At 39.8% G+C, this 22,250-nt stretch overlaps 1 protein-coding gene across 1 annotated transcript; it reads right to left on the bottom strand.

Moving 5' to 3' along the window:
• Positions 1 to 3,085: 3,085 nt before the first annotated feature.
• METAP2 (methionyl aminopeptidase 2) lies at positions 3,086 to 21,907 on the bottom strand. The gene is made up of 11 exons (XM_032105387.1): positions 21,649 to 21,907; positions 20,730 to 20,831; positions 17,207 to 17,272; positions 16,747 to 16,849; positions 11,291 to 11,452; positions 9,426 to 9,607; positions 9,247 to 9,341; positions 9,064 to 9,160; positions 8,438 to 8,541; positions 6,069 to 6,184; positions 3,086 to 4,925 (listed from the first exon to the last, which is right to left on the bottom strand). Exons 1-11 carry the CDS (start codon positions 21,803 to 21,805, stop codon positions 4,673 to 4,675), a joined length of 1,437 nt encoding a protein of 478 aa, XP_031961278.1. The 5' UTR covers positions 21,806 to 21,907; the 3' UTR covers positions 3,086 to 4,672.
• Between the last annotated feature and the right edge of the window lie 343 nt (positions 21,908 to 22,250).

Raw genomic sequence — 22,250 nt, forward strand, 5'->3', positions numbered from 1 at the left:
GCTAATTCAGGTGCTCTTCTCCACAGCTTCTGCTTCAGTTCTTAACTAGTTCATGTAGTAGCTCTGCACCCTTTAACCAGATTAAGGCATAAGGCTGTTGGCCTCCTTTGCCATAAGGGCACATTACTGGCGCATGGACAGCTTGTCCCTCAGGTCCTTCTCTGGGCAGCTGCTTCCCACCCAGCCTGTACTGGTGCCTGGGGTGATTCCTGCCCAGGAGCAGGAGTGGTGATTCCCTTTGCAGAGCTGCATGAGGTTCCTCTTGTCTCATTTCCTGGGCCTGTCCTGCTCCCCTTGTGTGGCAGTGCCCCCAGCTGGCCTACCAGCCACTCCTCCTGCTTTGTGTCATCTGCAAACTTGCTGAGAGATCACAGGGATGCAGCATACAGGCTAAAGTAGCATCGCCTTAAACTGAAAAATTGTAACTGTTTCCAGTCCCAGGTGGTAATTGATTAATGCATCCTGAGACCCCATGCCTTCACTTTTCTCTAGTAGTAATAAAGGCTTCCATAGAGCCCTCTGCCATTTAAGGGATTCAGAGATTTAGCCTTACTGAAAGAAAAAAAAAAAAATTGTAGTTTCAAAAACTAGGGACACAGACACTTCAAAAACAGCTAGGCAAAAAATTTACTGTTCATCTGAACTGCTGACTAGCCTACACAGCTTTTGGGTTTTTTCCTAAAGCCCTTCCTATAGAAGGGAGGTGTTAACTATCAGTAGAAATGCAAAGCAAAGCTCAAATGAGTATGACTTTGAATTAAAAGAGTTGGGCACCTGTCACAGCAAAAACACAAATCAAAGATGATAAAAGAGTCACAGCAGAGCTGTTTGTTTTTTCTTTTACTTTAAAAATATTGAAATGTTCAAACCTATAAAAACAGAAAAGTGTCTTGAATCCTGGTAAAAAAAAATTACTATGCATATGTCTTAAAAAATGATAACCTGCTTCAAAGCATGCCATGCTCTTCTCAAGTTACATGGTCTTTATCTCTAAACACACCTTCGTGAAAGTGTTTGGCAAAAGCATTATTCTGTCAATGACTGGGGGAAATATACTGCCCACCTCCCATTCTGGACAGTTGACTGATGTTCCACAGAAGGCCGAGTACCAACAGTGCATAATCCTGGAAAATTAATAGCAGTGAAAAGACTTACTTTTTTTTGGAAGAAAGTAGGATTTGGTAAAATTCCTCCATCTCTACAAACACCAGCTGTAAAGCAAATTAACCAATTCCAGTTACGTTTACACATGCCATCATTAAGTTTCCATACCATCCTACTACGGTTTTGTACTGGTCTGAAATACAAGTAGTATTTTGATACACTGAAGTGAACGTGATGCAATCACGCCGAAAGACGCAGCAGTTGTTTTCTTGCTAGAACAGGAACTTCACTTTCCTCCCCACATGCCGTATTTCAGCCTCCTCTCTGAAATGTTATGGTTACACTCACCCTTAAAATACCATCTCCCTTGCAAGCCAGGTGGCTACACAGCAGCTTCCACAAAGATAACAAACTGGTTTGTTATTTCACAAGCTAGACTCTGGAGTAGGAGAGTACATTCATGGGGATAGTCCTTAGAAACACTACTTAGCACCAAGTTTATTTCCATTTTTTAATGAAATCTGCCACTAAAAAGGAAAACCCTGGTCTCTCTTGTACGGTGGCAAGTCTTAGCCAAAATGTGAAGTGCTATAAACTCCAAGACAATCTACCACCAATGCAAAAGCAGAAAAGAGTTTAAAAAGGAAACCTGTGACTCTGAACACTACTGCCTCTTCAGTAAAAGCAGCAGAATCTGGCTTTTAGGTGAAAAGCCCCTGTATTTTAAGTTTTTATTTTCCAGAAAGTACCCAAGCTACAGCAGCTTTCAGAAACGTAAGATGACCAAACCCATCCCTCCATGCAAAACTTGTACTTCTTGGCCGGCCACGTTTGTTGCACCCGCCAGCCCCGTCTTAGCCACATCTAAGAGGAGAAGCATGTTAGTTGAGTCTAGAATTAGGAAAATCTTAGTCCATACCTTCATCAAAAGGACACGTCACTCAACGTCAAGCTGTAGATGCTCTAATGATGTGTCTCACAAGGTCTGTGTGAAAGAAAAACCCTGCCACGTAGCTTCTGGTACCTAATAATCTCCACAAAATTATCACCATTCTGGTGCACGTACAAGAAACAAGATGACCCCAGCTTCTGGGTATTTGAAAACAGACTTCAACATCTGGCTCAAAAGTCTTTGGTAAACTTTTAATTTTGTCAAGTGACAAGAGAGCATGGTTCACTTACCAGACAGCATGGCCAGGACTTTTAACACAACAACAGGAACAGGCAGCCTGAAGAGCATGAAAGCAGTAGGAAATTAATTTAAGGAGATAGAAATAGGGCTTGCCTTTTATATTGCTGGGTAGGAGGGTGAGAGGCTGCAGGAGGGCCAGCAGCACAGGACCTTTGTATCCAGATACACTAAATTTATAGGCAATAATCATCACGCTCTGCAAGTGTTTTTCTGAGTCATTTCCACTACAACTTGTTACACATGATTATCAGCCTCCACATGTGAACTAACAAACAGGCAGCAAGTTAAAAAGTTAAGAGGCCATAGTTCAAACTAGCTGTGCTAGTCTGGGTCTGTTATATTCCAGTAAAGAAAAAAAGACACAGGGAAGAAAACACATAATTCATCTGTAAAACCAAATGTTTTTAAAGTAACCATCAGTGAAGTTAAGAAAGCCTTAAGCTATAGAAACAATCCCAAGTCCTACTGAGCTTTCTAGAGAGAAAAGTCTGGAAATTGCAGATAAAGCAGGCAAAAACTGAAACACATTTGTCTTGTTTCTAGCAGACTCTGTACAAAAATAGGTGAGCTGGAAGCCAGCCAGGCTCCAGGAACCTGCTTGGATCACGTCAAGAAGTGCAGAAGAGTATGGTCTTGTTAGCATAAATAAAAATAGCAGCAGCAATGTACCCAGCAACCCCACTCACCAGAGATTCTTTCAAGTGCCAGCTTTTACTTCGCAATGCACAAGCACCTACACTAGCTACTGTTTCTTGGGAAGCTGAGACACACATAACCACACATAACAGCTGCATAAATTAAAATTCATTGCTGGGATGCCAAAATTCCCGAACAGCAACAGCAGAAATACACATTTCAATATTCCATTCCATCCATTTCTGCAAGTTTAAACAGCATTGAGTTTAAACAATACTTGTAATAGAGGAAAAAACCCCACCCATGCCTATTATTTTTAAACTGCAGGCAGTACATGACACTGCTCCCCTCTAAATTGCAGCTCACATGCTCAGGTTTTAAAGGACAAAAATACAGCTTTTACCCAAAGACAGAGGAGAAAGGAACTGATACTTTTAATAAGAATTCTATAGAAAGACAGGCTGTGACTATAAAGGAGTAGGTGAAGTGTCTCTGTTTCCTAAGCACTTACATTTAAGGCACTGTTATCAACCTATTAACAGAGATGTCACTTTTATCACCAGTAACTACTGAAAATTTTAATATGCAACTAATAAGGTAAAGGTACAGCACTGGAAGACATTGCATATAGGCCTGAAGAGCCACATGATTTAGTTTACCTTTACAAATGAGATTCAACAGTCAGATTTCACTGCAGCAGGGAGACAAATAATGACTTTTTATGTCAAGAAAACATCAAATACTCCAGATTATTGTGCCTGCACTAAGTAACTTTTAACACCCTAAAATAAATTGTTTTCCTTGTTCCCCACATCTTGTGCAATCAAATGTGAACGTTAGAGACAGGAAATCACATGAAATTTGACTGTGCCAAAGAGGTCATGCCAATGGTAAAGATTATGTACGGACATATGCTAAAATTGAGTTGACTTCAGCCCAAAGCTGCACATTGATGCCACCAGTAGCAGAGACTACCAACTGCATTTGACATGTTCTAATACAGCTGAAGTCTAAACTGAAGACTGGCACTCTCAAAACCTTTACCACACACCTTCACTGTAGTTGTCACATTTTGTCCTGTAAAGTGTTGATGACTTCTTGCCCTGTATCCCAGCACTGACAAGACTACTTAAACAAGCATGAAAGGCCAAGTTTCACATGAAGGGTAAGACAAGGTCCAGTTTCAAGACAAGAAATGGCAAATCAAGTTTGTAAAATATTTAATAGAGCAGTTTCCCAGTGGACTCCTGACCAGAATCATAACCAGACTTCTAAAAAGTATATATATTTTCAGATTTGAAAATTTGTCTTTATTTTTTACAAAATGGATTCCAGGAAGTTTAAAAGGCAATATCAGAGGACTGGGGCGCAGAAATCAGGTGTAGTCATTCAAAGCATTCAAGTAGGAATATGGTCATATAAATATTTGAAAAGCATCTTTTATCATAAATGTTCAGAACAAAATGTATAACTCATTCCAAACTAAAAATTGAGCTTTATAGCACATATTTCCCTGAACAGAAAAAATAAGTAACTTTTGAAATATTTCTAAAGGCCTGAAAGCTTTTTCCATGGTTAGTTACAATTAGAAGACTTGCCTTAGATTAAATTCCTTCCTTTCCAAATATGGAAAGTATTAACATCAGTCCACTGTTAAAACAGACAATGTGTTGCAAATTAATTCTGGTATAGTATGTTCCAAGAAAGCCTAGAGTATAAAGGTGCTGAGGTGGCTCTGAGTTAGTAGTCGTCTCCCCTGCTGACGACCTCCTTGCAGGTGGGGCGCAGCAGGATGGTGTGCTCGAACTGCGCCGTGTACGAGCCCTTGATGTCGCACAGGGGCGGGTACGGATCCACGATGCCCAGGTCGCACAGGTTCTTCAGCGCCATCAGGTATTTGCTCTCCCCCAGGCGATCCAGCCACCGGCGGCAGAAGGCAAGAGTACCAAAGTTTTCATTGATAACATTTAGTAAGTGTTTCGCTCTTGGAAGCCTTGAAGAAAAAAACCAAACAAGAACGTGTTTGAGAAGAAAGAGGTATCATCAGCAAGCATTCACTACAGAAATAAAACACACCAGTTAAGAGTAAGGTTAGATTGCAAGGTCTTTTCAGACTGCCTAGACTTGGGATGTCTTTCTATATCAATCAGATCTCTCTTCAGAAAATAAAGTGCATTCTCCTCCTGCAAACAGATAGCCTTCAAAACAGACTGTGAACCTATCTGCAAGCTAAACTAAACATAGGAACAGGAATCGTTCTCTTAAAAAATAAAAGGACATTGCATTTTATAAAGAAAAACAGAATTCTTCCTGCTCCAGAGCGATCAGTAATTGAACTAATTTTGGCAGAAGCTTGGTGGTTTAAAATGCTGAGTTTTCACTTCTGAAGTCAAATACTCGGTCAGCTTTTTATTCATGCATCTTACAATATATAGGCATAAAAAATATATATTCATAGATCTACTAAGAACTAAGCTTATTTGCAGTCAAGAAGTTCTTCTGCGATCCTTAGGATGGGAAGAATTAGCCTATCTCAAATTCCTAGTATATGCTATGGAAAAGCATGTCTGCCTGCTCTGTTTACAACCAGAGTAGCCTTTGCTTCAGAAAATATGCTGCACTCCTAGAAATGCCAAAATGCAAACCCAGTGAAACTAAAAATGAGTGATTTCTTCATTTTACAGCAATGCACTAAAACAAAGACTCGAAACTCTCAAAATATCCATAAAATAAAACAGATGGCACAAATACCTTGAATACATTCTGGGAACAGCAGTTAAGACAAAGATTGTGGCACACAACCAAAGTACAGACATTGACTAAAGAAAACCCACTATATACTTACTATACAGATGAAGACACAAATATAATCTATATATTACTAATCATAAAAAAATAATGGTAGGGAGATTATTAAAAAAACAATATAAAATTCTGAAAACATATTTTCTCCATTTTCAGTTTCTTTGAAATAATTCTGTATTGTTACAGATTTACAATCAGAGTGTACTTTTTAACAAGAATATTGCTAGTACTGCTCTTTGAATCCTGACAGCCTTATTAATTGGTGAAGAACATACACTGTAGCAAATCTAAGGGGGTGGTAGCTCTACAAAATACACCAACAAAATCCAACCTTATTGGCACATGCCCAACATCAAAGTTCTTCATATAATGAGAACACTCCATATCATCATGAACAACGCCTTTTCCTGTGCTACCAAAGGTTTCGATAGCATACACTTCACCTTCCTAAGGAGAGAAAAAAGGAACATGTTGCAATATGAAAATGTGACACTGTGTCATTGTGGTACAACATCTCAGTATTGAATAACTTCTGAATACAAGTAATTAAGATTCAATTGCCAAATCAATGTAGAAAAAAATTCAGCATGGAGATTTCACATGTTAGAGTTACAGATATCTCCAAATCATCAACTATTTACATTACTACCGTTTTATTTCAAGCCAGAAGTATCAGCGTGTTTGTAGTCACAATTTCTCAAAGTCATTGCTGTTAAAACATTGTCAAGGCATACATCTAACACAGCTAAGAAACTACATTTGCTAACTGGAAGTGCTTCTCCTGTGCTATTCAGACAAAAGTCCTAGGAAATGTATAGTTTAGACACAGCAAATAGATGTTGGTTACAGACACTTACTGCACTGATGAACTTTCTGCCCAATTTCTGCAAGAATTTTCTGGCAACAGGTGTTAGTATATACCCTTAACCTGCTCATTTCCATTCCACAAGATGAATTTCTTCAAGAAATGAAGGTGATACATATCTGCAAGGGCATTATCAAAATTCTAGCCAAGAACATACTGAAATGCCATTATACAAACTCATTTCTGCTGAGTGCATTCACATATCCTTAACAGCAGGACTGTGACAGGGACTTAACAAGCCAGGGCATCAAACGCTGATGGACACCATGAGTTGCACTGTTCATTTTATTAAGCTACTTTAAAAGTCACAAGCCCAAAATAAGAAGCCATATGAAGAGCAGTAACACAGGCTTCATATCCAAGATAAACTCTTGAAGAAGTCCCTGAATATTCAACTGACTCATTAAAAAACCCACAAACCCTCAAAAACCCCCACACAATGCTGCCACAAGATTCACTTAACACACACTTTTTCTGAATAAGGATCATCAGAGGCTCTATTAGTCACAAAAAACTCACTAGATTGCAGTTTGATACTATAATTAGCGCAGTACAGTAGGACCTTGGCTATGCTTCACGTTCTTCACTGGCAAAACTCACTGTGTTTAATGATGTAGGGTTGTGTCCTAAGTAACCTATAGAAACTGAAGAAATTAAAAAATGTCTTCTCCCCAAAACCAAGCCATTAACTAAGTCAAACTAAGAACCAGCCAAGTTTTCTATCTTCCTTTTCCAATACTCTTAATCCCTTTGCACAGTCCTATAGGTAAGATGATAGTTAAAACTTTGTCTTTTTGTGTGCATCATAGGTCAACAACTATGATACAAGTTTTGGGTGATGAAAGTGAGCCTACCTCAGAAAACCATCCTGTCCCAACCACACCTGTGCCTATTCAGCTCTTACAAGTCTTATTTACCCTCTCAGACTTACAGGTGGATCATTAGTGATGAGGCTTAGAATGAAATTAAAAGCATCTTATCTCATCACCCATCTTATAAATAAGCCTTCTTATCTCATTAGAACACAAGCTTCTGTGAAATTGGTGGCTAAATCTCAGGTTCCATGTTTGAATACTGCCTCCCCAGTTGGTAGTTCGTCACATCATGTACAGCCATTGCCCTTCCCCTGCTCCTGAACGCTATCCAAACATCTTTCAACTGCCCTCTCATATTAACTCCAAATACACTTAATTATTTTGTATCTGCAGAAAAAACTGCACTGGAAGCTTTTCAAGATACTATATCTAACAGTACTCACAAAAAGTTAGCCAAAACTACACTACAGATATATTTATCAAGAATTACCTGAGCAAGAGAAGATTTCATTACAGAATAAACAAACAAGGAATATGAATGACCTACAAGTCCAAACACCTTTCACAAAAACTGATTTCCTGAATTCCAGTTCACCCCTAAATATGAATTTCTGTCCTTTTCCATGCTCCTAAATACAACATTCCAACGCTCCATTTAAATAGTGTATGCACACTGAGAAATAATTAAGCAAGAGTTTCAGTATGCATCATTAAAGCCATTCAGATTTCAACAGTTGTGGGTTTCTTTTGGGATTTTTGTTTGGTCGTTTGTTGTTTTAATAGCAGGGTTCCAAGGCTTCAATTTCAGAAAGTGTTAGATACCTGAACACTCCAGGTGTAAAATGAAGAAGCCACTGAGATAAAACTACTCCTTTACAGGAGCACTAGACAGTACAGCAGTTATTCTCCTGCAATTATTCACCAGGATCACAAAAACTACAAATTGAAAGTGCACAGGAAATACTATTCCTGCAGTCACCCTGGGGAAATTCAAGAGAAAGATTAAGGAACTCAACTTACCTCCATTCTTGTGGCTTCTCCTCCTTTCACAATGGGTACTGTCTTTCCAGCATGTATCCTATACGGCCCAATGGAGTGTCCATTCAAATTGCGAATTGGCTTCACTTTGGAAGAAAACATTCATATTACAGGCAGTTTCCTAACAAATGGTAAATCCTTTAAGGCAATTTGGTTTGTTAGCCCATATTAAAAGTACAGTAGAGACTCATCATATTGCAGAGGAACTAAACACAGAACTATCCATGCATCTTGTACAAACACCAGCCAAGACACAAGTCAGTTTTGTATGCTTTAGCAAAGCTTCATTATTAAAGAGCAGCAACTCCAACAGTAACAAAAACTTAGTAATAAAGCCAACAGCAAGTATAAAATTATCTGTACAGTTCAAAACTGCTGTTTAGCATTCATCTTATCTGTTAAACATACAATACTTGGAAGGATAAGCCAAGAACATTTCTCCAGAGGAAAGGCAAGCCAGCCATAAGCATGCATTTATGCAAGACTTACACCATACTTCTAGCAGAAAAGTCTTTTCAATATCATATGTCAAAATCAATATTTGAACAAATCTATATACATCTACACACTTCTAAAACAACTACCCATATATAAAGAAAAGAACTTGCCTTGGTATGTTTTGCCATCAATTTCAACTTCGTAAGACTCCATAACTTCCTGTATGGCCTCTCCCACATCACAGAGACGAACATCTATCCCAGCACACTGAAAATAAAGTGCAAATATAAATGGAAGATAATCACAACACTTACTAAAAAAGACTTTGTAAATTACTCACATAATGATCATACCTTTATTCCAGTATTTGTGGCATCCTTTACAGCTTGTAATAATCTGTCATATTTTGGATTGAATGTGACTGTAAAAGCACAGTCAATAATACGACCTGAAATCAGCAGAAGTTAGTTAGCTTCACACTCTTTGCACTGAAGAATGTTCTCAACGTTTTAATTGATAAATGAAAACTAACCACTAATATGTGTTCCAAAATCTATTTTGCAAATATCATTGTATTGCAGGACTGTTGGATCGCCAGCATTGGGAGTGTAGTGGGCAGCACAATTATTCAGAGAACACCCCGTAGGAAATGCAAGACCTGCATTTAAACCATTTTCCTTTATCAGCTTACGTGAGCAGTCTTCTAGTTTTTCACTAAAGGCAGAAGGGAGGGAGAAGAAAACAAAAAAAAAAAGAATAGAACAGTTGTCATTAGTATTTCTTATGATGACTTCAAATAAATCAATGCAAGAACAAAAACTCAGAAAAATATTAAAGCAAATGTTTTCATGGCAAATCGAACTATTCGTATGCTAAGTAGACAGACAAGCCTAGGCTGAAAAACATAAGCACAACACAACCTTCAGTTCTTTGTGTTGTTTCCTCTATCCTTTCTTGGGCAAAAATGAGTACTTCTCTAGTGTTTTTAATCTAAGTTTAAAATATTTATCCTTTACAAGCTACATTTAACCCATTCTTCCGGAGCAGCATAGGTTATACAAGCAAAGGTTAGGCAAATTAAATGCATTCTTTACAATAACTGTGATTTAAAAGGAGGTGAGAAAAAGGAGATAAAGCCTCTTATTTATTAAAAAAAGTTTGATTATAAAAGGACCTTTCTTAAAAACTTTGAGTGATAACTGTGATAAAATAAAACCTTGTGAGACTAGCATTTGTTTTGGGGTTTTGTCTAATCTCAAGATGTTAGCTACTGCAAATCCACAAATAGACGTGTCCACCAGTGCATTCTCCTTTAGCGTCAGTGAATGAGGTAAACTGCAGCTCTCTGCAGTGCACCATACTGTGATTTTAAGAAAGCCAGAGAAACACGAAAAAAGAGAGCGTATTTTAATCAGCAAGACCCCATAGCCTGAGGTACTTTAAGAAAAATAGTCATGTTTAGAGAAAATGACTGCTTAGAACAGTCAAACTGCATAATTTGCTATGACAGATTTGTTTCACCCAGACTAGTGAGCTGCCTTTCTTTTACTTTCCCTCATGGTATATTATGTCTGTTATCCTTGCACAGTTACCTTGGGGATCAGTTCTCATTAGCTTTCTTACTATCCTACTCTTGTCAGCACAGTCCTCAGTCACACCAGGCTGAAAGCACCTGATTTTGGAAGCTAAACTGTTCTGGATCAGTGCAGTACTTGGACAGTAGACATTCACTCTAGATAAACTGAAGGACAGAAAAAGTAATAGTTGGAAGAGTCACAAAAATCAGTCCAGGCTAATTATTTCTTTAAACTTAACCAAATTCACATTCATCTTAATCCATTTGCTCAGTTATTTCTTACTAGCTGAGAATAATAAAAAACCCCACTGTGTTTCCACCAGAAACATCAGCCAGTCCATGAAGACTTAACATAGTCCAAAACCTTCCTGCCCTGGACTGAATACACAGCCATGCTGCTTTTATGCCTCTTTGCCCAGTCCCAGCCACAGATTGCACCTGCACTGTCCACATGGCATTTCATGACAATTCTGGCAAGCAGCAGCAGTGCTACTGCTATTGCTGCCTCTCCCAGCACCACTGCAGAGCAGCAAAGGCACTGAAATCTAAATGAAGCATAAAATCAAAGTAAGTGAACATAATGGAATGCTTAGTTTAAAATTCAGTATAATCCTAGGCCCTGTAAAGCTGCATAAGCTAAAAATACAAGAGGAAACTTAAAGGAAATAATTGGCAACACTGGTTGTGTACTTCAAACACAAATCTCCCCAACACTCATTACACAGTGAATTAAGCACACGAAACTGAGACTAAATCTCTCCCACTCTGGAAAATGAAGAAAAATCTACAGCAGAGGTTTTCCAGAAGATGTGTGTCCTCACCAGATTTCTATCATTGTCATTCCAGGTTTTATCCAGCTCATAACGTATTTCCTCACTTGTCTGTGTGCCTCTGCAGCCTCCCGAAAATCATTCCAGATTTCCTCGCTGGCTTGGTCTAGTGCTTTCTTTTCTTCACTAGTTATTCTCCAAGCAGCAGTTCGCCTTGAAAATAAAGGAAATGTTTCAAGCAAGTTACTATAACCACAGCAGTGATTACAACTTCTGTCTAAAGCCTGCAAAGTGTTTATTAACCAGTCAGGCATACACTCCCCTGTGTGTAACAGAAAAGATCTTGACAATTTTCAGAAAAAAGGAAGTTAAAAAAAAAAAAAAAAAATCTATCAGCACCACAGACTAGCAGCTGTGAAAGGCAGTAATATCCTACCAAAGGCCCAGATAAGCAAGGTGCTTGAAGGCTGCCTAAGTTTTCAGAGACAGAACAGGCATATAAAATTCCTATTAATGCCTGCAATTCCACCGTAAATTCAGCAGGGAAAAAAACTGCAACAGGCTCTACTCATGCAAAACGTTTGTTTTTTTCACAATCTTACACTCATTCAGACAGCGTTGTTACTGTATAGAGATGAACCTCAGCACTGCAGCGTGGCTGCTTGGCCCAGAAACTGTTGCTGACACAGGCAATAAGCATCTTCAAAATTTAAGAGCTTGCAGTTCCAGTATTATTTTCATTCACACTCAGAATATTTAGGTAATAACACCCAACACAGTGCATGGTAACTATGACACATGCCAGAATGTTACTTTCTAAATGGGCTGGATGGTGAATTAACATTTGTTACAGGAGAACACCACTCATTCTGGCTCTTTGGTATGTTAACAGAACAAATACACTAATATTTTTTAATACAGGACTAAGTATAAGATTAGCTTTGAATATATTTTGCAGTATGAAAAAATCCAATGCAACTAAGGTTCCATGAAAGCAAACAAACAAACGTAATTTGAGTACTCCAACAACTGTCAGAACTTAACTAGAAGACTACTCTGACTACAAAGTAGAGATAACCCTTCAAATGGTGAAGCTGCAGCCATGTAACACTGCAAAAAACCCCAGTGATGACTCAAAGAACTCCATACATGCTATGCAAGACAAAAACTACTAAGGACAATACGCAGCTACATGTGTTGGCAGGTGAGTCTTAAAAAGAAAATGGGTGGTGGACAAGATGGACCAAAGATGCTGAAATATGCCGAAGTTTTCAAATTTAGAAATTAATGTAAATGAGTTGATTCTAAGCAAACAACTGAGTACACAGAGTGTAAAGGATTAGTTTTTGAAATCCAAAGGTGTAGGTTTTTACCCGTTTCATAGACATGTAACTTAGCTCCATTTTGATAGTCTTCTTTCCAGCCAAAAAACAGGTACAAGTGAACCAAGAGAGTATGCCCTGCAATTTTGCTGCATTGTGAACTAAGAATATACACTTATATCTAAATTATAAGTATATATATATACTAAGAATTTAAGAGGAGTTGAAAAGGTAAAGGAAGGTAACAGGCCAGTCCATAAACCTTTCTCAGGATGATGCGAGGATCCAAAATATCTTGAGACCCCTGTGCTTGTTTCCATTGACCTTTCTGCTCCTTTTCAGATAAAAGTAACAACAGTGCAAAGGAGAAATACCATATTTACCTTTCTGAGCAGTTTTCTTGTTCCAATAGCAAGCACCACACATATTTCTCTTACAATTTGGCTAAATCTGGCAAATTCTACCAAAAAAAGAAAGCAACGGGCTGCAACACCTGGGCCCCTGCACTACCACTAGAAAACTGGACTTCCGCCAGCACAGTAGTCATTGAAGACGGAAAAGGTGCACTGCAGAAGAACACTGGGGACAGAGACTCAAGGATCCTTTCAGACTGTTCTGGATTCCAGCAGTGAACAACCCTTGGTAGCAAGAACTGCTGACAGAGTCTGGGCAGCTGCTCTGCCACCTGCCACAGACCTGAGTGCAAACTCCAGCAAACTGGCAGGAAGCCATCCTCACTCTGTCTTACTGTATTTCAGCAGATAGTCACTTCATTCAAGTGACAGGGGACAGAACAGCCTCTGCATGTAAAAACACTGTATCAGACCCAAAGCATTTTACTGACAAAGCTGCGCTACTGCCACCTGGGAGCTCAGGAAGGGAGGCAACAAGAATTTATGCTTGGGCCTAAGCACATCAGAACATGTGAAAGGTCAATTGATCAGATGAGGGCCTCACACCAAACATCAAGTCCTCCAAGAGGTACATGAGCTAACAAGCTTTTGACAGCTTCTTAATGTGCTGCCCGCCACATGTCAGATGATGTTCAAATCTTGCTCCAAGCCATTTGGTCCAGCTTTTCACTCCAGTTCACGGCCCATAGTTTTCACTACTACAGATCTTTACAGGATCACACACTGTAAACTAGATTTTAATGATCAAAGAATTCCAGAAAATAATTTCCCCAGATTATCTTCACACAGATAATCCAGACATGCTGGAGGGAAGGGATGCCACCCAGAGGGACCATTACAGGCTTGAGAGGTGGGCCCATGTGAACCTCATGAAGTTCAACAAGGCCAAGTGCAAGGTTCTGCACCCTGGCTCAGGACAACCCCATCACAAATAAGGGCTGGGTGAAGAATGGATTGAGAGCAGCTCGGAGAAGGATTTGGGTGCATTAGTGGACAAGAAGCTCCACAGGACCTAGCAATGTGCATTCACAACCCAGAAAGCCAAATCATACACTGGGCTGCATCAAAAGCAGTGTGGCCAGCAGGTCAAGGAAAGTGATTCTGCCCCTCTACTCCATTCTTGTGAGACTCCACCTGAAGTACTACATTCAGCTCTGGAGCCCAGCGTAAGACAGACGTGGACCTGTTGAAGTGAGTCCAGAGGAGGGGCCATGAAGATGATCGTGGCTGTAACACCACTCCTATGAACACAGGCTGAGGAGAGTTGGAGCTGGTCAGCCTGGAGAAGAGAACCCTTATAGCACCTTCCAGAATTTGAAAGGCAGAGCTGGACAGGGACTTATTTCCAAGGTCATGTAGTGACAGGATGAGGGGTAATAGCTATTACCATTATGGTAATGATGGTAGATTTAGATTGGAAACTGGGAGAAATCCTTTACTGTGAGGGTGTTGAGGCATTGGAACAGGTTGTCTGGAGAAGTTATGGAAGGTGCCTCGATCCATAGTAGGTGGGTTGGAACTAGATGATCTTCAAGGTACCTTCCAGAGCAAACTTGGACTCTCTAACAGCACAGGGGCAGAAACAAGTAGGCAGGGTCAAGAATTCCTTAACTCTACTTTAACGGAATTGGTGTATCATAAAATATTACTTATTTCTTTTCTGCCCTCCTGGTTGCATCATTTCAAATTCAGGTGTCTTCAAGAAAAAACACAAGCTTAAAAAACCCCCAAAAACTGGAGATATAAAAATGTTAAACCTGTTAGTCTTGTTGTCTATGTAAGTCTTAATTATCTGCTGGGTTTTTTGTTGAAATTTGAATGACAACCACTTCTAGTTGAACTTCTCACACAAAATACACAATTGTAGGCTGATGAGAGGTAACTTTAAAAAGCACATGACATCAAGAATTAAGAATAGAAGTGCAACTCTTAAAAAAAATCAAAGACAAAAACCCTACTGACCTCAGCATGAATAAGAGTTGTGGTACAAAAATGCCCCACCGATATATAAAACGAAACTATTACTCAGAATATGAAATATCCTGGCATTAATGACAGCTACTAATTAAGTAGTTGCTTATATTAGGAAATACTAAAGTATTGTAAGATTTAAATGTTTAAATTAGGAACAAAACTAAGCACATATTTGCTTAAGCACGTTATATGAGGAAAACTATTTCGGGTTCCTTAGAAGCGTATATTCTTCCTCCATAGCAGAACACTCATGGTACAGAAAAGACACCCTGATTAAATCCTGTTATGAAAGCAGGTTTGTTTTTATTGCTTTTATCCTTTTTCTTTCCAATAAATAATAGTTAAACCTGAGCAAATAATTTACTCTTCAATAGCTATATATGCATCAGAGGTGTAAAAACAGTGTGTTATTTGTTAATAAACTATGTACATGCTTAAGATGTTTATAATCTAATTTTCTGGTTTACTTAAATCATATTCTTATGAAAGTAGCACATATGCAAATGCAGAAAAATACTTAACTCTTGAACATTAAAGAATCACTCCTGGATCAGCCTGTCAGAACTATCCTGTGAAAGCTCTTCATTAGCATGCTAATCTTGTGCATGCAAACAAAGCAATAATTTATAAATAAACAGGAGTACACCTTGTGTTCAAATTGAAGTCATAATAAGAAGAAAAAGCTTCCTCAAAAGCAAATTTTCATCTCATAAAAATGAAACCATATTATCTGACCACAATTTATAGGGTGTACTAGACCCTTACTTACGTTACTTATGTAACTAGTACTTACTATTACTCTACGAGAAACAGGTATTGACTTTAAATAACCAATAAAAATCCATTTCATAGTAATTTCATTCTGAAGAAAACGTCATTGAAAACTAGACAATGCTTTCAGACACATAAATACTTACCCTACTCTCTTCCCTTTGGTTTAAACTACTTTTTCAGACCTTTGATTTGGTATTTCCTGGGAAGTTTCAAAGTTTTCAGTAATACTTGGTCTTTTCATTCAGGTTTTCATGCAATTCAAACTAATTCTATGCCATGCATCCCCTGTCTCTCCCAGGTAAAATATGACCTTCCACAACACTTCACATAGGAAAAAAAAAAAAAACCAGGAAAACTCATTCAAGTTGGTATGCCCTCGTTCCTAACAAAGCATAAAGAAATAGCTGTCTCCTGTAAAAACGTAAGGATGCAGATTTCTGTTCTAGTGAATCACTAGAAGCTGTAGCTTGTTTAGTGCAGCTGCACATTATTCCCACATCACTATGAGTTACAAAATACAGGTGAGGTTACAATAACTATCTATTCATTCCAAGAGAGAGAAGCAAAGTAGAGTATACCACGTAGGCTTTTAAATTCAATGGAGAGATTGACATGTCCCTACCAAAAAATAAGTAACAAAAACTTGGCATCTCAGTGGTCACAAAACTGCTGCATAACGGCGTCTCATCTCCCGGAATTTTAAACCTTCACTCACTTCTAATTCAAACGTTTTTCTCACAAGCTGCCTACTGACAGCCTGTTGGTATCCTGGGTCTCAAGGGCCCCCTGCCTCATGGCAATTCTGCTCATACTGACTACACCTCAATTAAAAGGGTAGGGAAGGACAAACACTTCTGGCCTGAAGACTTGTATTCATTGAGTTCCTGGATAATCCAGTTGAAGAAAAAAAAAAAAAGGGCAAAATTCAAAGTACATCACTCATTTTGTCCAATTACTTGTACATTAACATTTTTTTCAGCACATCAAAATGAACACATTTATTTCTTAAGCTTAAAACACTCACCCATCTTGTGTTGGTGGATATTCACATTCTTCTCCCTTCGGGAATACATTGCTGGGAAATAGATCACATATTGGAATAGAAGGTGGATCTGTCTGGACCTTAGCTGTTGAGTATAATTTAAGAAAGTGTTATACATGGGACTCTGGAAATACTAACCATCTTATTTCAACCATAAAAGTTAAACAGCAAAACTTATTTATGATCCCCTTAACTAGAATCTGGGTTTCTACCAAGACAACATCCTATCACAGTGCCCTCATATGACTTTATCTGGCCAATGCTCAAGGCCAATGCATGCCCTCAATGGCATTCAGGGATACCAGAAAGAAGATAACTTGGCCAGACTTAGCCTACAAACACAAACTGCAGCCCAAAATTTGTTTCCGCTGCCAAGAAGAGCACTTGTACACACTTAATACCAAATATTCACATAGTCTGTATTTTTATGCTTGATACCTACGTCCTTTCTTCTTTTTCTTCTTCTTTTTCTTTTTCCCAGTAGCTCCATCTCCTTCACCCTCTCCATCTATAGGAAAGAAAGTGCTCAGGTGAACATAAAATAATCTTAAAGAACCAAAGAAGTTTGAACAAAACACAAAAACATCTGGATTATCTGGAAACACTTCTCTCACAGCATAATTTAATGAATTAAAAGACAACATCCAGAAGCTGCCACCAAACCATCAGCATTTCCAGTCCCTACACCAAACACAAACGTCAGAAAATAGTTTTTTAAGTTGACAACAAACATATCACTGAACAGAGGAAAAAACAGAGCTCAGGTAAAGCTTCAGTTTTCAGGAAGTCCTACATATTCCTCTGTTTTCAATGCAAGCAACTAGATGCCTGGAATTGTTGAAGGACACAGGAGAGAACTGTATTAGACACAACAGCTAACAAAAAGCTAGAAACTACTGCTTTCAATCCATCTTCTGATGCTTCAGCTAAAAGAACTTACTGCATCTGAAAAGATAAAAGACCCCAAAGAAGTAAAGGTGACAGCACTCCTGGCCAGGGTAAGTTTAATCTTGAGATAACAGGGAAGGTCACAAACAACACTCAGCAAAACCACTGCACATGGGAGATACAAAGGTGGTCAAACACTGGAACAGGTTTCCCAGAGAGGTGGAAGATGCCCCAACCCTAGGAATAGTCAGGCTCAGGCTGAATAGGGCTTTGAGCAACCTGATCTAGACGGAGATGTCCCAGCTCACTGCAGGGGCTGGACCAGATGACCTTTAAAGGTACCTTCCAACCCAAAACATTCTACGAATACATACCAGTGGGAGGTTTCCAGGGAGCACAACATGTAAGCACCAAGAATCAGCCACACCATTTACAGTCACATTTCGGAGGTAACAATAAGCCTGCAGACTTTGCATTTGGCTACATCTAATGCCTACTTACTTCACACTCAATATCTCAGGTGCTGTCAGCTACCTAAACCTTCTGATCCTAAACACAAATTCTTTTCAAAGTTGACAAGTACTAGTCATCTACATTTAGAACATTTTCAACTACAGCAAAAAGTAAAATTGAAAGAGCTTCTAGAATCAAGTGAAAGCATTCAATTTTGAGTATATTTATACAGAGGCTTGCATGTAGAAACAAAAACAAAGTACAACACTGATCAGCTGTTCCAGTCAGTAGATTTCAAGCCTCCCATGATGGTGACTAGCATCTGCGTTTTTATGCCATGATGAGTGCTGTAATCCTGCAGCTGGGGCAAATTTCAGAAATATCACTCCTGCCCCTCCCCAGCTCATTTTGGCATTAAGTATCTTAATTTAAGTTTCTGTAAAAAACTGCAAATATAAATACTTTGTATCTGTAACATAGTCTCCACTTAGCAGATTCTTCATCAATCTATATTTCATAGGCAACCAAAAATCCTTAGCAGTGCATGTAAGTTTCTTTAAAATGTGATAACTTCGCCACATTTTCTCCTGACCTTGAGCAGTGCTCAAACCATTCATAAAGAAATTACTTAGATATACTCCAGTTCATTCACCAAAGTGATTTTTGGATTTTTTTTTAAAGGCTAGGCCTAAACTGAAGGGAAAAAAGCCCAGCATTTCTTACATATTGGTGTTGTTGCTATCTGCATATTGTGGCTTTTTCATACATCACTGCACGTGAAACTGCCAACTGTGAGCCAAACTAACCCTGTCTAGGCTTTCATGTCCTTGAAGACTGCTGCAGACTAACTGAGCTGCCAGAAACATAACTACTGCATCTGACCAATATCCTGTTTGTCTTCAGGTTATTTAGCTGCTAATGAAGAAAACTGTCACCATAAAAGCAATTCCAGATCTTCACAAAACAGAAGTCCAACCTTATATCATTTTGGTATAGCCATGTAATAACTTAGCATGCAAAAATGCTAAGTATCATGCGAAAATGTTACATATCAGCATATTTTAACATGGCAAGGGAAATCCAAAGAGCACTTCCTAATCTCTCCCTAGAGTTCAAAAGTTATAGAATCTCCTTTTTGAGGCCACTCAGTTATGGGCTTATCAAGGGAAATAAAAAAAAGAAAAAAGGGAGTAGGTACTTTACTGATTTTAATCTAATGCAGCACGTCTTAAAGAAACAATTCTGAAACTACACAATTAAGATGGCAAATACTGAGAACCAGTACAGGCAAGAAAACAGCTGTCTTCAAAAAACTTAAATTAGTTTTAATTTTTCTGCAAAAGTATCAGTTTTACTAAAAACACATCCAAGTCTAATAAGTGGAAAAAAAAGATTATTAATTCAGTCATAACATCACTTCATTATGCTAATACTGTAATACTAATTGCTAATACTGCAAAAAAGGATAGGAGAGCACAGCATTTGATCTGCAACTACAAACGTTACTTCTCCTGAGACAGACCTCTTAACTATTCTAATGATTTCAAAGATTTCATTGTATACAGTTTTCACTATCCTCCTCAATAGTTCTTCCTCAAGTTGCAATGATGGCAAAGCACATACTGCATCAATTCCAACTCCATAACCTTAAAGATACCACAAAACAAACCATCAGAATACATTTCTATGGAAAGTACCTGCATTAATCTCAATGCTGCAGATTGATAATGGTCAAAGACAAATTTGTTATTTAATATGCCTCAGCACACTGATTTAATTTTTTAAAACTTCCATACCCAATTCATTAAAATTAAATTCCAGAAGGACAAATTCCAGCAAGTGAACTAAGAAGATTTCTAGGCAGACTGCTCTAAGTGCTGAGCCAACTTTATATGCTAATTCAGAAAAAGGAAACTAAATTACTAATTTAAGAAATGTGCTTTCTTAAACATCTATTTCTGTTGAAATAGAACCAAAAGGTTGGTTTTCCTAACCAAAGGAAATATAGCACCTTTATCAGATATTCCTATAGAAAAGATGGACCTAGTCTGGATTTCAATACAGACACTTTCAAAGTTCTTGCTTGGAAAATCAGCTGCATAGCACAAGCAACACACAAAGTGTGTGTCCTGCTTACATATTTATCGCCCCCCAACTCAATTTTAGTGAAAAATTGTAATTACAGATGAGCAGGTTTCAAGTCACTGGTAGAGACTCTAAAACCTATTAATTAAAATGCACCCTTAAAATTTGCTCAGTTTTGTTTTAAGCCAAGAATAAGACACATAACTCAGAACACAAATGTCTGCTAACCACAGTAATGCAAGTGAGAATGATTTACAGCTTACCTTATCTCAAACTAAACATTCCCCTCCAGTAGCTAGATCCTTGAAAACACAAACCTTTAACAAGGCCTGTATTCCTGTTATTTTTTATATTTATGCCTGTGTGACAGCAAAATTGTTGACGAAAAGTAGAAAGTATAGATAGTTGCATCTCACCTCTCCAAAAAGAAACCCAATGAAAATCAAACCAAGAAAGACACCTGTAAACAGTCTGTTAAAACAGAGGCTTGGAAGAAGTTGAAACTGTAAACGTTAGGAGAGAACATAAGTTATACTTGCCTTCATCATCATCATCTTTTTCCTTCTCCTCTAGTGCTTGCTTGTCCAATTGTTTTGCTACATCATCAAGAGCACCTTCCATTTCTTTATCAGTTTCTTGTCCTGTTTGTAAAGTTAAAGTATGACTTACAGTAAAACATTAGCTCCACATTAGTAACCAACAGCCCCCAAAACTTTATAGAAACATTATGTTGTACTCATCCTACAGACACCTGAGCACCTAATGGTTTTTTTCTGTCTTAAAGCAGCCCCAACGTGTAAGGTGGTAGAACACTTACGGTGACAGGTGCTGTTACTGAAACCTGCATGTAAAGGTAGATTACCCTGACACTTCTGATTACTTTTTTCTGCCAGGGTAACTAATTCTTCTTGCCATAGCAGCAGCCTGCTCTTGTGAGATAATACGGGCGTGAAGTAGATAATTATAAACGCACAGCACGATCATCACTACGTGACGGCCTGCTAAAACAAACCCAAACCATCGCGCCTTTACGCTATTTGCCCAGACTTGCTCCAGCTCTCTCCAAGAACTTGGGAGGGGTGCAGAGCCTCCACCACGCGCCATGACTTTTACAGCAGCGGTCTTACACCTTTCTCCCCTCAGGGCATAGGAGAGGGTGAAGGAAGCGGTGGCTTCTCTTGCGCGTACCAGAGCGGGGACGACATCTCCAGCACCCACCGACCGGCAGCAGCATCCTCCGGGCACCGCCAGCCCCCTCCGAGCCGCGGGGATTCCCTTAGCCCGCACCACTGCCACGGGCCGGGACAGCGGCCTCGGCGGCGCCCCGCACTCGCACGCCGGGACCCCTGAGCCACCCACGCCCGCCCGCCGCCGCGTCCGCTCCCCGGTGTGCCGGCCCGCGGCCCCTCACGCCGCCCAGCCCGTCAGCGCAGGGTCAAGGCGCGGCCCGGCCCCTACCCGCGGGGCCCGCTCTGCCCTTCTTCTTCTTCTTGCGCTTCTTCTTGGCGCCATCCTCGGCGCCGAGCCCGGCCGCGCCGTCCCTGTCCTCGGGCTCGGGGGGCAGCTCGCCGTTCAGGTGCTGCTCCCGGTCCTCCGCCCGCCCCACGCCCGCCATGTCGCCGCGGCCGCGCCGCCTCGCACGCACGGAGGTGCCAGGGACCGCGGCGGGGCCAGCGCCACGCTCCGTGGTACGCGCGGGGCACGCCGGGACGGCGGAGGACTCCGCCGGGGGGGCGGGAGGGGCGGCCCGTCAGCCGCGCACGCGCGCCGCGGCCGGTGCGCGCGCGGGCCCGTGAGGGGGGAGCGGGGGCGGTGTCGGGGCCTTTCCCGGCTGCGCGGCGCGATAAAAGACGGAAAAAAGACATCTCACAAAAGCAGTCCTTTCCCTCGGTAGGAGCAGCTGGTGTGAAATGTTTTACAGCATGTAAGATTGTTAGGGTTTTACCATTTGAGGGCACTGAAGAAATTTAACTCACACGAGAGATAACTCGTGCAGAAGGAAAACAATGCAAGGGGAAAAAAAATCACTTGATCCAAGTAACATAGAGCAAAGAAAGGAA

Source organism: Corvus moneduloides, chromosome 4, assembly GCF_009650955.1.
Source record: "Corvus moneduloides isolate bCorMon1 chromosome 4, bCorMon1.pri, whole genome shotgun sequence".
NCBI classification, from domain to species: domain Eukaryota; kingdom Metazoa; phylum Chordata; class Aves; order Passeriformes; family Corvidae; genus Corvus; species Corvus moneduloides.

Bases quoted from the DNA above. Each gene is read 5' to 3' on its own strand.
- METAP2 (XM_032105387.1), bottom strand. From the start codon at position 21,805: ATGGCGGGCGTGGGGCGGGCGGAGGACCGGGAGCAGCACCTGAACGGC. The intron at 20,832-21,648 runs GTAGGGGCCGGG...CTTTACAAACAG, and splicing joins GGGCAGAGCGGGCCCCGCGG to GACAAGAAACTGATAAAGAA. The intron at 9,608-11,290 runs GTGAGGACACAC...TTCTGCCTTTAG, and splicing joins ATGACAATGATAGAAATCTG to TGAAAAACTAGAAGACTGCT.